The 12,867-nt window shown below is 40.3% G+C and overlaps 1 protein-coding gene across 6 annotated transcripts in view; it reads left to right on the forward strand.

Annotated features, from left to right (window-relative positions):
- Positions 1 to 12,867, forward strand: part of LOC140186348 (pappalysin-1-like) — a 367,560-nt gene that overhangs the window by 274,361 nt on the left and 80,332 nt on the right. For all 6 annotated transcript variants that reach the window (XM_072240504.1, XM_072240506.1, XM_072240505.1 and 3 more), the window contains exon 20: positions 137 to 208. In XM_072240504.1, the coding sequence (XP_072096605.1) occupies positions 137 to 208 (72 nt within the window). The remainder of the gene's footprint in view (positions 1 to 136; positions 209 to 12,867) is intronic.

The raw sequence follows: 12,867 nt of genomic DNA on the forward strand, positions 1-12,867 counted from the left end.
TATTTGCATACTGGTACAGTAAATTAGTATTGTCAAAACATCCAGATATTCCCATAACAAAAACTGATTTCATACTGATAGCAGAGCTTAGTTTGAACGCAATGTTGGTAATGGCCATCCGTTTTTCTCTTTACAGAGTATAGTTTGTACAGCAGGACTTACATGGTACCCACAACCTGAAATAATCCGCTGCATTAAATCATGTGAGGTAAGATTCTTTACATAATTGAAGGCTTTCATTGCAAACTTCAAAAATGCTCCGTGTTGCCCTATTATATTTACTACAATGGTAAAAGAAAATTTACTTTGAGTATTTAAATGTACACATGTGGACTTATGTCAAGGTATAGGAACATTATCGTTACCTTTATATGAAAAGTACAGCATTATCCATCCACAGAAGCTGGAGACCTTTTGGCAAAGGGTTTGACCATGGAAGTTCATCTGATGCACCTAGCTGACCAAACTGTTGACAAACATAATAATTGTAAAACTGAGCCTGTCTCAATGGGTTAGTAAAGAACCAGCTGCTTGTTTGAAACATTTATTAAGGTTCAGCTGCTTCTGCACGTCTGAGTAATATCATGCCTAATGTGACCCAACAATCTGATCCTGAGGTAAAAAACGTTGTGATGTATCAGAACTGAAATGCGGTGAAATACTTTTAAGTTCTATGCAGCAGAATATCAATTTTGGTATGGTTGGGCAAATGCATAATGTAATCCTTTAAATAAATAACCAGATCCTACAGAACATAATAATCATGTAAGAGTGTATAGTTAGCAGGGAGTTTAATGAACGAAATCACTCTCTAGGCTGTGGTATGAATTCAGCTTTTCTATCTCTTTGTCACCAGATACACTTCACATGCTGCCACATAGGTCTGTGTTTTGTTATAAAGAAAGGCTGTTTTACCTTTCTTAAACATGGAACACCTTTTTTGGAGATAAGTTTGTCAGCTGATAAGATTTCCAGACTACCTACTGTTATATTATAATTGCTCTTCTGAATGTGTCTCCTTGAAGAAAAGTGTATGCTACATAACACAGCATGTTTGACTGCCACTCCATAAAGCAACTCAAACATCCGCTCTTTCCACCACTCTTGTTTTATGGCTGCACTGTCTTCTATCTACTGACATAGACTCCGACAGCAAGTTCTCAACCCTTTTTGGGTGGACTCTACCACTAACTAAGGTGAGGTGCAGCAAGTGCATGGTAACACATTATCATCAACCCCTCTAACTCACACACTAACCCTGGGCTGACAGTGAAAGCATAACCACAAGAGATTCTGCAGATGCTGGAAATCCAGAGTAACACATACAAAATGTTGAAGGAACTCCACAGGTCAGGCAGCATCCATGGAAATGAATAAACAGTTGACGTTTCAGGTTGAGAAGGGATTTGGTCCAAAACATCAACTCTTTATTCCTTTCTATTGAGGCTGCTTGACATACAGTGAACTCATAGTTCCATGACATTAAAATGTACTGGATTTCCTCTTTTCATCCTACAAACTGAAAGCAGAAAGATCATTGACCTAATAGGTTAATTTTGTTATTCTCATCACAAGTGCTATCATACCTGCTCGATATTCCCAGTATTTTCTGTTTTTTCTCCATATCTCAAACATCAGCTGTTCTGTTTTTGCTTTTAAAATCTCAGGTAATGTCATGAGAAGAATAGTGAACACAACCAGAAGGATCGTAGATTTGGAGAATGTAGGCAGCAATATAGAAAGGCGAGGAAGCACTGAAGCCAGGAACTACATATTTCAAAGAAAACTTTGGATATTCAGGGCTAAATGTTACTTTACCTTTCATAAATTTTGTTTTTTTTTAATTATTCCCAGCCTGACCTTTGACATGTTAATCACACCATCCTGGTCTCCAATAGGGTGGGATTATGCTCAACTTTTATAGTCATACTTTATTGATCCTGAGGGAAGGCATGGAATAACTTGCAATGACCTCTCTTCCTACTTCTGCACCATGTCTCCCCAAAGAGTAATCCTTATCCACACCTTCCCCCATCTCTTCCCTATTTAAATGGTACCTGGACATCAGTATTCAAAAGAATCACGCAAGTCTCCACATGCTTGTGAACAACATCTGACTCACTTCACCATCATTCGCATTATTCTAGACATGTAGAAATTTTCCATCAAATCATGACAAGCAAGACTGAAGCCATTTATCTTTGACCACAACCATAAATTCATGTATTGAGCATTGCATCCACCTGCAAACTTGGAGTAGCATTTGACTTGAAATTTATTTATATCCCCGGATTAGCCAACTCATGGTTTCCACAGGTGAGATTCTGGTGTCTTGACTAAACATCGAAGTATTTCTAGCATCATAGCATTTAATGTTCCACATTCCTCAGAGTTCTCAATCAGTATTGACTAACTCCTTTCCGTGATCTCAAATGTCAATTCTGACTAGTATTTGTGAACTTTCTTTTGAGTTAACCATGAAAATCAAATTCTGTTGCAGATTTAAATGCTTGTTCTACTTATTCACTACATAAACAGATTGAAATATATATTTTATGCAGCCTGTTTAAACTTTCTTAATTTTAGAATGGTTTTACAACCATGGTCAAAGTTTAATGGCCCCTTCAACCTTAATATACAGACCAGGTTTTCCTCAACAGTGAAAAGAAGTTCAACTGCAAGTTCCTCCTCATAAATTAGAGCACTAGTAAGCAAAACCATCCATTTTGTCCTTCAGGGAATCCTCTGCAATGTATACGAATTCCTTTGAAGTTGCAGATCTTTAATTTCCTCTACTTCCTTCTGCAAAAATGTTGCCTTTTCTTTGCACAAGTCCAGGTCCCCATTGTTGCAGACAATATAAATAACCACATGGATGGGCTGGGGTAATCACTGCTCAACTTGCCAGCCCCACTCACTTCCCATTCCTCACACTGTAACATCTCTGAGGTGTATGTGTCTCAGTATTGATAGCTCTGTCAGGTGCCAACCCATCATTTATGGGGCTCAGTAAAAAAAAACCTTGCTATTCTAAGTGCGTGCCCAGATGCCTTCGCAACATTTCCATTCAGACACTCTATTAATCTCACAAACTCAATGTGAGATAAAATGAAGCTTGTGACTCCTGCTCATAACTGCAGCAGTTTCCTGGGGGATAGGTATAGGTATGGCATGTCCAGTTTGGGGAACTCAGGGATGGAGACCAGAGCGTAGAGAAATGATGCAGCAGAACGCTTTAATCATAGCTGATATGTTTTAATTGTAGCTGTGAAGGCATTTAGAGAGAGGATTTCCAAGGTAGACCAGTGAATGATTTGGTGGTTGGCAGTTGTGGCTGGCATGATGTGAAAAAAATGCAAGAAATGAGTTGATAAAAATGATAATAGAATATCCAGTGATCAAAATATTTTAAAATGCTGACAGAACACTTAGATAGCACTTTAAACATCAAGGGGTACACCATAAAAGAATAGAAACCCTTGCTCTGATGGTGAAAGTACTCCAATTCAAGGCGTATGCAGAAGTTGTAGATGATTGCTGTTCTTCATAAACATACTGAGCTATGCTTTCTTTTGACTAAGAGGTTTTCTTTCTCACTATATACAGTATATTTTCAATGAAAAGATGTTTTCTTTCTTACTATATACAGTATATTTTCAATTCACTGACCATATACAATTGTGGTAATAGGAGCTGGCACTCAATTTATATATATCCAATTAATATCACTCATTGCAAGATTTACTTAAGCTCACTGAAACAAAATAATGGCAAGGTAAAATAAAACACAAACTATAAACTTACTCTAATGTCTCTCCAGGTTATAGAAGACCTGACTTACGGAAGTCCAGTTTACATAAATTCTCCCATAATTGTTAACCATTTTCAAGACAGTAAAGTCAGTTACAGAAATACAATTGGTTTATTATTGAAACATGTACTGAGCTATAATGTAAAGTTTGCCATGCATATTATACATACATATCAATTCATTACACAATACATTGAGGTAGAACAAGGTAAACCAACAACAAAATGCGGAATGAAGTGTTACAGCTGCAGAAAAAGTGTAGTGCAAGTTGACAATAAGATACAAGACCTTAATGAGATTGATTGTATAGTCAAGAGTCCAACTTATTGTACAAGGCAACCATTCAGTAGTCATATAACTGTGGGGTAGAAGCTGTCCTAGAACCTGGTTGCATGTGTTTTCAGGCGTTTGTATCACCTGCCTGATGGGAGAGGAGAAAAGTGGAGTGTGGGTGGAACTTTTGATTATATCGGCTGCCTCACTAAGGCAGCAGGAAGCATAGACAGAGTCCACGGAGGGTAGACTGGTTTCTGTGATGGGGTCAGCTGTGTCTAGAATTCTCTGCAGTTTCCAGTGGTCAAGGGCAGAGCAGTTGCTATAGCGAGCAAATGCAAACATCTTCAGGAGTTATGGAATAGGGTTAGCAGGTAGTTCAATCAAAAGACAATAGGTCTTCAAAAAAAGGTTTACATGGAACCTTCCCACAGTAATCAACAGATGCATTATCTTTAAGACTGAGGTAGCCAGTTCACAGCAGGAGACCACTTATGAGATTTGCTTTGAAAACTGGCAAGGCCAGCCTCTGCTATTTATCCTTGTTCCACCAGACAACGTATCCATTAATACTCTAAGACCTCAAAACCAGCCAATGCACATTGGACATTCTGATTCTGTTCCATTGTAACAATACAAGGAAGACATCAAACACATGTTCATGTTAATCTACTCCCTTTGAAAATGTTCTTACTTACAGAAAGAAATCAGTTTACGGACAGTTCTGGCGGAAAGAACCCTTATGTAACCTGGGAGCTGCCTGTATTGTCCAATTTAGACCATCCCACTGCCAAAGTCTACCTTAGGATTTCTAAAACAGGTTCTTATAGCTTTCGAATATTGTATGTTTGCTTAATGCGGCTAAATTAAAACTTCCTATCAAATACTCCAACTATGATGCAAACTTCAAGTACCAACAAATTTTACACAAATATATTTAGTACTGTTGTATCAGTGGAAAATTATATGTATTCCTTAATATTTTGGTGGCTCCTTCACACCAAAAGGCAAACGTAAATTAGTGTAAATCAAATATATTTCATTGGGTAAAAGGAATGCAGTTTGGTTCTGGGAGGGTTAATATCATAATTTCAGAAGTGAATTCTTATTACCTGCACGGTAAAAGCAATATATAGTTACAATTCATAGATTTATATCTCCACTTATGGAGACCTCATATAGCTTTGCATTTTTTTTTTGTACAAGAGCCAAAGAAAGCCCTATGGAAGGGATTTAGGGTAATGTGATGATTTACAATGCAGGGTCATAAATTAAATTCAGCTTTTCTGCCTGCAATACAGATTAGTAAATTTATTTTGTGATCTTAGTCCTACTCTGCTCTCCTTAATTGCTCTGAGACTCAATTTACCCAGTGCAGTGTGCATAAATTTAATCCAATTTTTCTAGGTCCTTTGCCATTAGCATAGCAAAGAGGCAGATTATTGATACAACATGCTTTGTGGACAATGCATATGTGCATACTTCCCACTTTACCCATCCTAACATCACCCAAGTCTCCTCCCATCTGCAAAACCTGATTGCGCTCTGGGATACAGAGTCATAGGTCTCTGTTGTGTTCTGGGAGTAACTTGTCCATGTGGCTATTGTACACAAGTGTTAGCAGTGAGTTAACCGAGATTTGTTAAGCCATCACACTTAACTGTAGTTTTGATGGAATTTGCAGTGCCTGTGCGTGCATTCATCTGGACGCACTTTCAGGGATTTTTGGATATCAATCCAGATCTTGGCTGGGGGGATTGGTCAATACTTCCATACCTCCCATAGGATACAAAACCAACCACATTACCCCAGCCTCTATATCAGTGACATCTGCTAACACCGGGGTAGAAATATGGAATAGGCTTGCTAGGTTACCATGAGTCAATGCACGTATTCTCATCATCAGTAATTTTTATTCCTTTCGTGATGTAACAAAAAACAGAAGGTCTTGGCATCTAAAAGGTCAAAGGAGGTTTCCAGGGCCGGGTGAAGGTTGGCATGCGATTGTGAACTTTGCAGGTGTACTGTGTGGGCCTGGATATTCTGCTTAAATAGAAATCAGCAGCTATTTCCAGCTCAGAATTGAATTAGCAGACAAACTCTCCAGAAATGCAGGACATGCATTCAACACAGGAATGATTTAACATATCCTTTGGGAGAGCTCACATAGTAATAAAATCCTTCATGAATGTAAGTAATGATTAGATATAAATAGTATGTGAGCCAAGGTTATGTATTCTCAAGGCAATAAGAGGCTAATTTTGCTTTAAATTTTAATGACAAAATAATGAAATCCATTAACTTTCAGTATTAAATGAACGCATTTACACCCAGACGGGAAACATGTCAGATCATATTTGACCTTCCTGATGAGATATGCAGAGGGAAAAGATATCTTATTGACCCTGTTAGGGTGAGGGGAAAATAAAGGAATGTTTCTCCGGGGTTTCCTCAGAGGGAATATAGCTGGAAGCATTTCTCCATTCATGTTCCTGAAGGAATACAGTGCAGAGGATGAGAAGCAGAAAAGTAATTGCACACATGGTTCTTTTTCCTCTGTAAGGGTAGTGACAGTAAATATACATTTTACAAAAATGATTGCAATAGCATGATTGACAATTGGCTCATACGGCAAAATTCCATCTGCAGTCTCAGACCCAACCTTTGCAACACCCAGGAATAAAATTAAATGCTAATTGCATACCTGGCACATTTACATTGCTCAAAAAAGAACTAATGCCAAGTACTTAGTACAGATTTTATGATTTTCTTTTTGTCTCTTTCAGCTGCCTAGATGTATTAAAGGAAAATGAAATAATAAGCAATGAAATATCAGATCAACAACACTAAAATCATTTCAAAATATTTACAATCATAGACTCATCGCTTAAAAAATACACCCAGTAGCCACTTTATTAGGTATCTCTTGTACCAATAAAGTAACCACTGTTTGCTCATGATCTTCTGCTGCTGTAGCCCATCCACTTTGAGATTTCACATGTTGTGTATTCAGATATGCTTTTCTGCACACCACTATTGTAATGCATGGTTCTTTGTTCTTTGAGTTACTGTTGTCTTCTTGTCAGCTTGAACCAGTCTGGCTGTTCTCCTCTGATCTTTCTCATTAACAATTTTCAACCCACAGAATCAACTGCTCACTGGATGTTTCTTTTTAGTTATCACACTTTTCTTTATAAACTCTGGAGACTGTTGTGTGTGAAGATCCAGGAGATCTGCAGTTTCTGAGATACTCAAACCACTCTGTCTGGCACAACAATTATTCCATGGTCTAAGTCACTAATCATAGATTTTCACTATTCTGATGTTAGTTAGGTCAGAACAACAACTGAACCTTTTGGCCATGTTTGCGTGCTTTTATACATAAGAGTTTTTGTCACTTGATTGCCTGATTAGATATTTACATTAACAAGCAGATGTACAGGTGTACCTAATAAAGAGGCACTGTGTGCAGTTACTGGTTATGTGCTATCTGGCATGATGGAATGAAAGGGGGTCGGGCGGTGGAGGGAAGGAAAACAACCTTTCAAAAAAATCACCTTCTTCCTCCCCTCCACTATTTTCTGACTCACCTGAAGGCAGTGGCTCTTTTTATGAGGCATAGATCAACAGTCATGAGCAAATTTGTAGCTAGTATCAAAATCATTTTCAGGCACAAAGCTCTGACTGTTTCATCAAAGGCAAGGTGGGAGAAGTCCTTATTTACAGTAGGAAGTTGTACTCCATCTCTCATATCAACTCTAGTTTACAGTAGGCTCCTGGGAAAACAAATACGAATTCCTTGAGCCCATGGATATTGAGGACAATTGTAGTTTGGTACTGAAATTACATTTTACTGCAGCTGTGTATTGAATTAGTTCTTCAAAAATATGTCTAACAAGTATTAAATTAGATAGAGATAAATTCTGTCCTGCTGCGTTGAGTAGAATCTCTGTACTTTTCTTTTCAAGAATGTAATGTCTAAGCTCCTTCAATTGTCCTGTCAACTTTGCCAATCACTGACGATGTCATCACATCTTAGAAGTTCTCAAGTACATTTACAAGTATGAGGTTGGTTTCAGTAGAAAGTCATTAATACTGGCGTCAATAGTGACTCCCTTTCCTCCTCCCCTCACAAGACTGCCTCCAGCCCCTCAAGACTCACCTGCAACTTTTACCTATTCTCCTAACTACCAAAGTCTCCAAACAAACCAGAAGGGAGCACGTGAAGCCAGGTTTTCTTTTCCAGTTACATTCCTTGTGATCTCTGCTGGTAAGTGAAGAATAGCCAGCAATGTTCCCTATTAAGGTGTGTGCACACAAATATCTTTTGCTACAAGCACACAGAGGAATTTAAATTGCGCACAAAAGGTTGTCACTCTCTACCTCGTTGGCATGTTAAGTATATTTCACGATCGTACACAATCACATTTCCCTTCCCAGTTTCTGTTGCAGACGGTGTTAAGAACGTGGAGTTTGCGATGATATGTCTGGATTATTTATACTGTTTTAATTGAAGATAATCAGTGTGCACACGTTGTTGTCACAGGGAAAAAAAACTGCACAGCATAAGAAATTATACTGGTCATTACAAATTAGAAGAATATTGATAGCCAGTGGTTGAATTAAAATATAATGCTGCTGTCACCACCAGTAAGCTGGGGGCGCACATGTGCACAGCCAGCATGCGTTTATCTGAGTGCGGAATCCAGTTGTATTTCATTGCACACTAGGCCCAAGGAAATTTGGGAATTTAGATGAGCCCATTCCAGAATTATGTCCACCATGGCTGAGTTTGCAATGAGGTTCCAGTTTGTAAATCATGGTTTGGATAGGTGCATAGGGAATGTCAAAGCTTCAGTGTGTGGGGAGGATAGGAGAAGGGATGAAAAATGTCAGGACCTTGGTGTTTGGATTGGGTCACCTCTGGGTACGTCGGTAGTTGGCTGGAAGTTCTATATGCTGAGTAGTGAAAATAAAGGTAAGTAAATAATACTAGGAGCTTATTTCCAGAAGGATCATGTGCCATTTTTTTAAACTACACACCAGGTTATGTTAGTCTATTTTAAGGAAGCCATAAGTGGGTTATAGAGGTCTAGAGAAGGGCTACTTCATTATTTCATGAAGAGGGAAAAGCATGAATGAATTTTGTGCAAGTGACACCAAAACAATCTGCACAATGAAGTTCTTGATTAAATTCCTTCAGATAGCACACAAAAATGTTGTGTTACAGAGTGCAATTTTCAGGCATTTGCTCTTATATGGTACCTTTCACAACCACAGGAAATGCAAAATCAATTTACTGTCGATGACTTTCACAGAATAAATCACACTGAACTCACAGGGAACCATGATAACAATTGGTCACCAAAGTCGGATGGACAATGGCAAAATATTAGTTTCCTTTTTAATGGTAAAGGGATCAGTTTCGACCAAAGGAGCTCAGCTCAAATTGAAATTAGAATTGGTATTTGTTCATTATTGTACAGTGAATAGCTTGTCTTGCATACTGTTCATACAGACTCCACAGTGCATTAGGTAGAACAAGGTAAAACATTAACAGAATGCAGAATAAAGTGTACAGCGATAGAGAAAATGCAGTGTAGCAGTCAATAAAGTGCAAGATTATAACAAGGTAGGCTGTGAGGTTAAGAGTCCATCTAATCATACCAAGGAGTCATTCAATAACGGCAGAGTAGAAACTGTCCTTGATTCTATGGTATCCAGTAGGAGGTGACGCAGTTTCTTAGGAAAGATCCTCATTTTTTCCAGGATACCAGTTGGCACACTACTTCTCCAGAATGGCCTCTGCATATTAGTTTGTAGGCAGCCTGCTTCCAAGTTCTTCAGTTTGGTTAAATATTACATGTGACTACCTCATCACAAGCAGTCGACTGCACTCACAGAATGGCTTTGGCGAGTGGTGAGGCTGCACCCTCCCTACCCTGGCCAAGTTCCATTTCAACAGTTATCAATCCTTTGCTCAAATTAAATGCTTGTTAATGTCTTTGCCTTAGATCTGTTCAGTCAAAATAATCACTCACAAATAGACACATGAATGCACACACATTCATACTCAATCACACACACACACAAATACCACAAATGTATCAGTCAGTCAGTGGGTGCCGTCCCCAGTCCGCGGTGGTTGGCAGCTATACACCTCCATCTTCTTCGATCTTGCAAATGTATATGCACAATTAAAAAAGAACAATTTAAAAGCAGGTAAGCAATTTATTGAAATTTAAAAATAAACATTGTTTATCTTTTTTTTGGCAGTTAACATTTTCTCCATTCATTTAAGTTGGGTTAATGTGCTTTCATCCGGTTTAACCTAGAGTAGTTTTGGCAGTTCCTCTCAGGCTGGGTGAGACTAGAACAAGAGGTCATTTTTTAATGTTCGTCCATCATCAGTGTCGATGAGGACCTTGACACCATTATGATGGTGTCGAGACCAGGGCGTCATTTGGATTTAAGTGAGGGAGAGTTGTGCAGCGCCAGCCTCACTCCCTTCCCAATTCCCATCTGGATCCAGTGGCAAGATGGAGTCGAGACGACTGGAGATGGGACTATTCGCAGTGGATGACCAGGAAGTCTTCTGTGTCTTGTCCTGCTCTACACGTTCCACGACGCTTGCAGAGACCGCCTTCTTGACTGTTGGACCTTCCACTGGTCTCGTCCGCTCAGTCCGCAGGAGTCTGTCTTCACATGCTGGGATAGACAACTCCCTATCTCACCGAGGGTTTGAGACCCGTTGGCTACCTCACCTGGTTTAGCCGGCTTGTCGAAGCCGTTGCCCGGGGTGTGGCCGCTGTCGCATGCAAACAGCTACGGGGAGCCACAGGTGAGAGCTGAGTGCCAGGTGGGGACCAAAGGTAGACTAACCGCCTTGAAAAGGACGCAACATGTTCCCCCACCAGAGGTGCTACCCCTCCCTGACACCCCATACTCTAGAGGTCATAGGTTTAGGGTGAAAGGTGAGGTACTTCAGGGGAATGTAAGTGCATTGCTACCTCAAGAACGGTCATCTCATAGCCCAACCAGAAGCCCTGACTGAATGCAGAGCTGCACACCGTACTAAAAGCCCGGGAGGCTGCCTTCCAGCCTGGACACAGAAGTTCTCAGAACAGCCAGAAGACACCTCATCTTAGGCATCAAGTGGGCAAAGGCCACCTGTGCACAAAAAATTCAGGAATACCCATCTGATAATGATCCCAGCGAATGTGGCTGTCGATCAAGGGCATCACTGATTATACAAGGAAAAGCAACGTCAGCTGTACCAATGAAGCCGCTCTTGTGATGCTCTAAATATCACTAATCAACGTGCTTACCAACAGAACTATTCCACGACAGATACCACAGCATCTGTCATGCAACTGGCCCTGACACACCAAGAAATCAAGCACAGGCTCCTCCCCATCATTTTCAAAGCAGCTGTCCCCAGGGCCGTGTGCTGAGCCTACTGCTGTACACTCTGCTCGCACATGACCGCACGGCCAAACACCTGAGTAATCACGTTCTCAAGTTCGCTGATGACACAACAGTGGTGGGGCCCATCACCAACAATGAAAAGATGGCCTAAAGAGAGGCAGCAGAGCTCGAGGCCTGCTGCCAGGCAAATAACCTCCTTCTCAATGTCAACAAGACAAAGGAGACGGTTATCGATTTTAGGAGAACTTGCTCCACTCACAACCCTCTTTACATCAGAGCCACAGCAGTGAAAATCCCGAGCAGTTTCAAACTCCTGGGTGTGCACATCTTGCTCAACCCCTGATAGTCCCAGAACATATCCTACAGAGTCAGGAAAGCTCACCAATACCTCTACTTTCTGAGGAGGTTGAAGAGATCTGGACGAGGCACATCAATATTTACATCTTTCTACAGATGCGCAGCAGAGAGCATCCTAACATGCTGCATCACTGCATGGTACGGAAACAACACTGTGGTGGACAAGAAGGCTCTACAACAGGATGTCAAAACTGTCCAATGCGTCACTGGCATCAACCTACTCTATCGAGAACATATACACAGAACGACGCAGAAAAGGGCCGTTAACATCATGATGGATCCCACCCGCCCTGCTCACGGACTCTGACTCATTCCCATTAGCGAGAAGGCTACATAGCATCCATGCCCAAACCACCAGACTCAAAAACAGTTACTTTCCCCAAGCAGTAAGGCTGATCAACACCTCCACCCACTAAACCACCCCTCCACACCCCCATCACCATTTCCTGTCAGAATCACCTTATGTACAGACACTCCTGTGCCTATCATCACTTTATGGACATGGAACCAATCTTTGTATGTAAGCTATCTTATATATTTATAGTTAGTTTTTTCTTATTATTGTGTTTTTTGCGTGCTGCATCGGATCTGGAGGAACAATCATTTTGTTCTCCTTTACACTTGAGTCCTGGGAATGACATTACATAATCTTGAATCTTGGAACTTCATTCAGAGGGTGGTGCAAGAGTGGAAAAAGCTGCCAGTGTAAGTGATGAATGTAGGTTCAATTATAACATTTAAGAAAAGTTTGGACAGGTACGTAGGTGAGAGGGGTTTGAAAGTACAGTGGATTCTGATTAATTGGGCCATCGGTTAATTGGGGCAGCTGCTTATTTGGTACAACTCTGAAAAAACTAATTGAGAAAATTGCCAGGAGTTCTTTCGTTTATTTGGGATACCATGTCACTTAACTGAGGCAGGAGACAGTTGACAAGCAGGTTCTAACCAGTGTCAGTCACGCGCACTTGTGTGGCTGTTAGGCGCCACACCATGCTTAG

Source organism: Mobula birostris, chromosome 22, assembly GCF_030028105.1.
Source record: "Mobula birostris isolate sMobBir1 chromosome 22, sMobBir1.hap1, whole genome shotgun sequence".
NCBI classification, from domain to species: Eukaryota; Metazoa; Chordata; class Chondrichthyes; order Myliobatiformes; family Myliobatidae; genus Mobula; species Mobula birostris.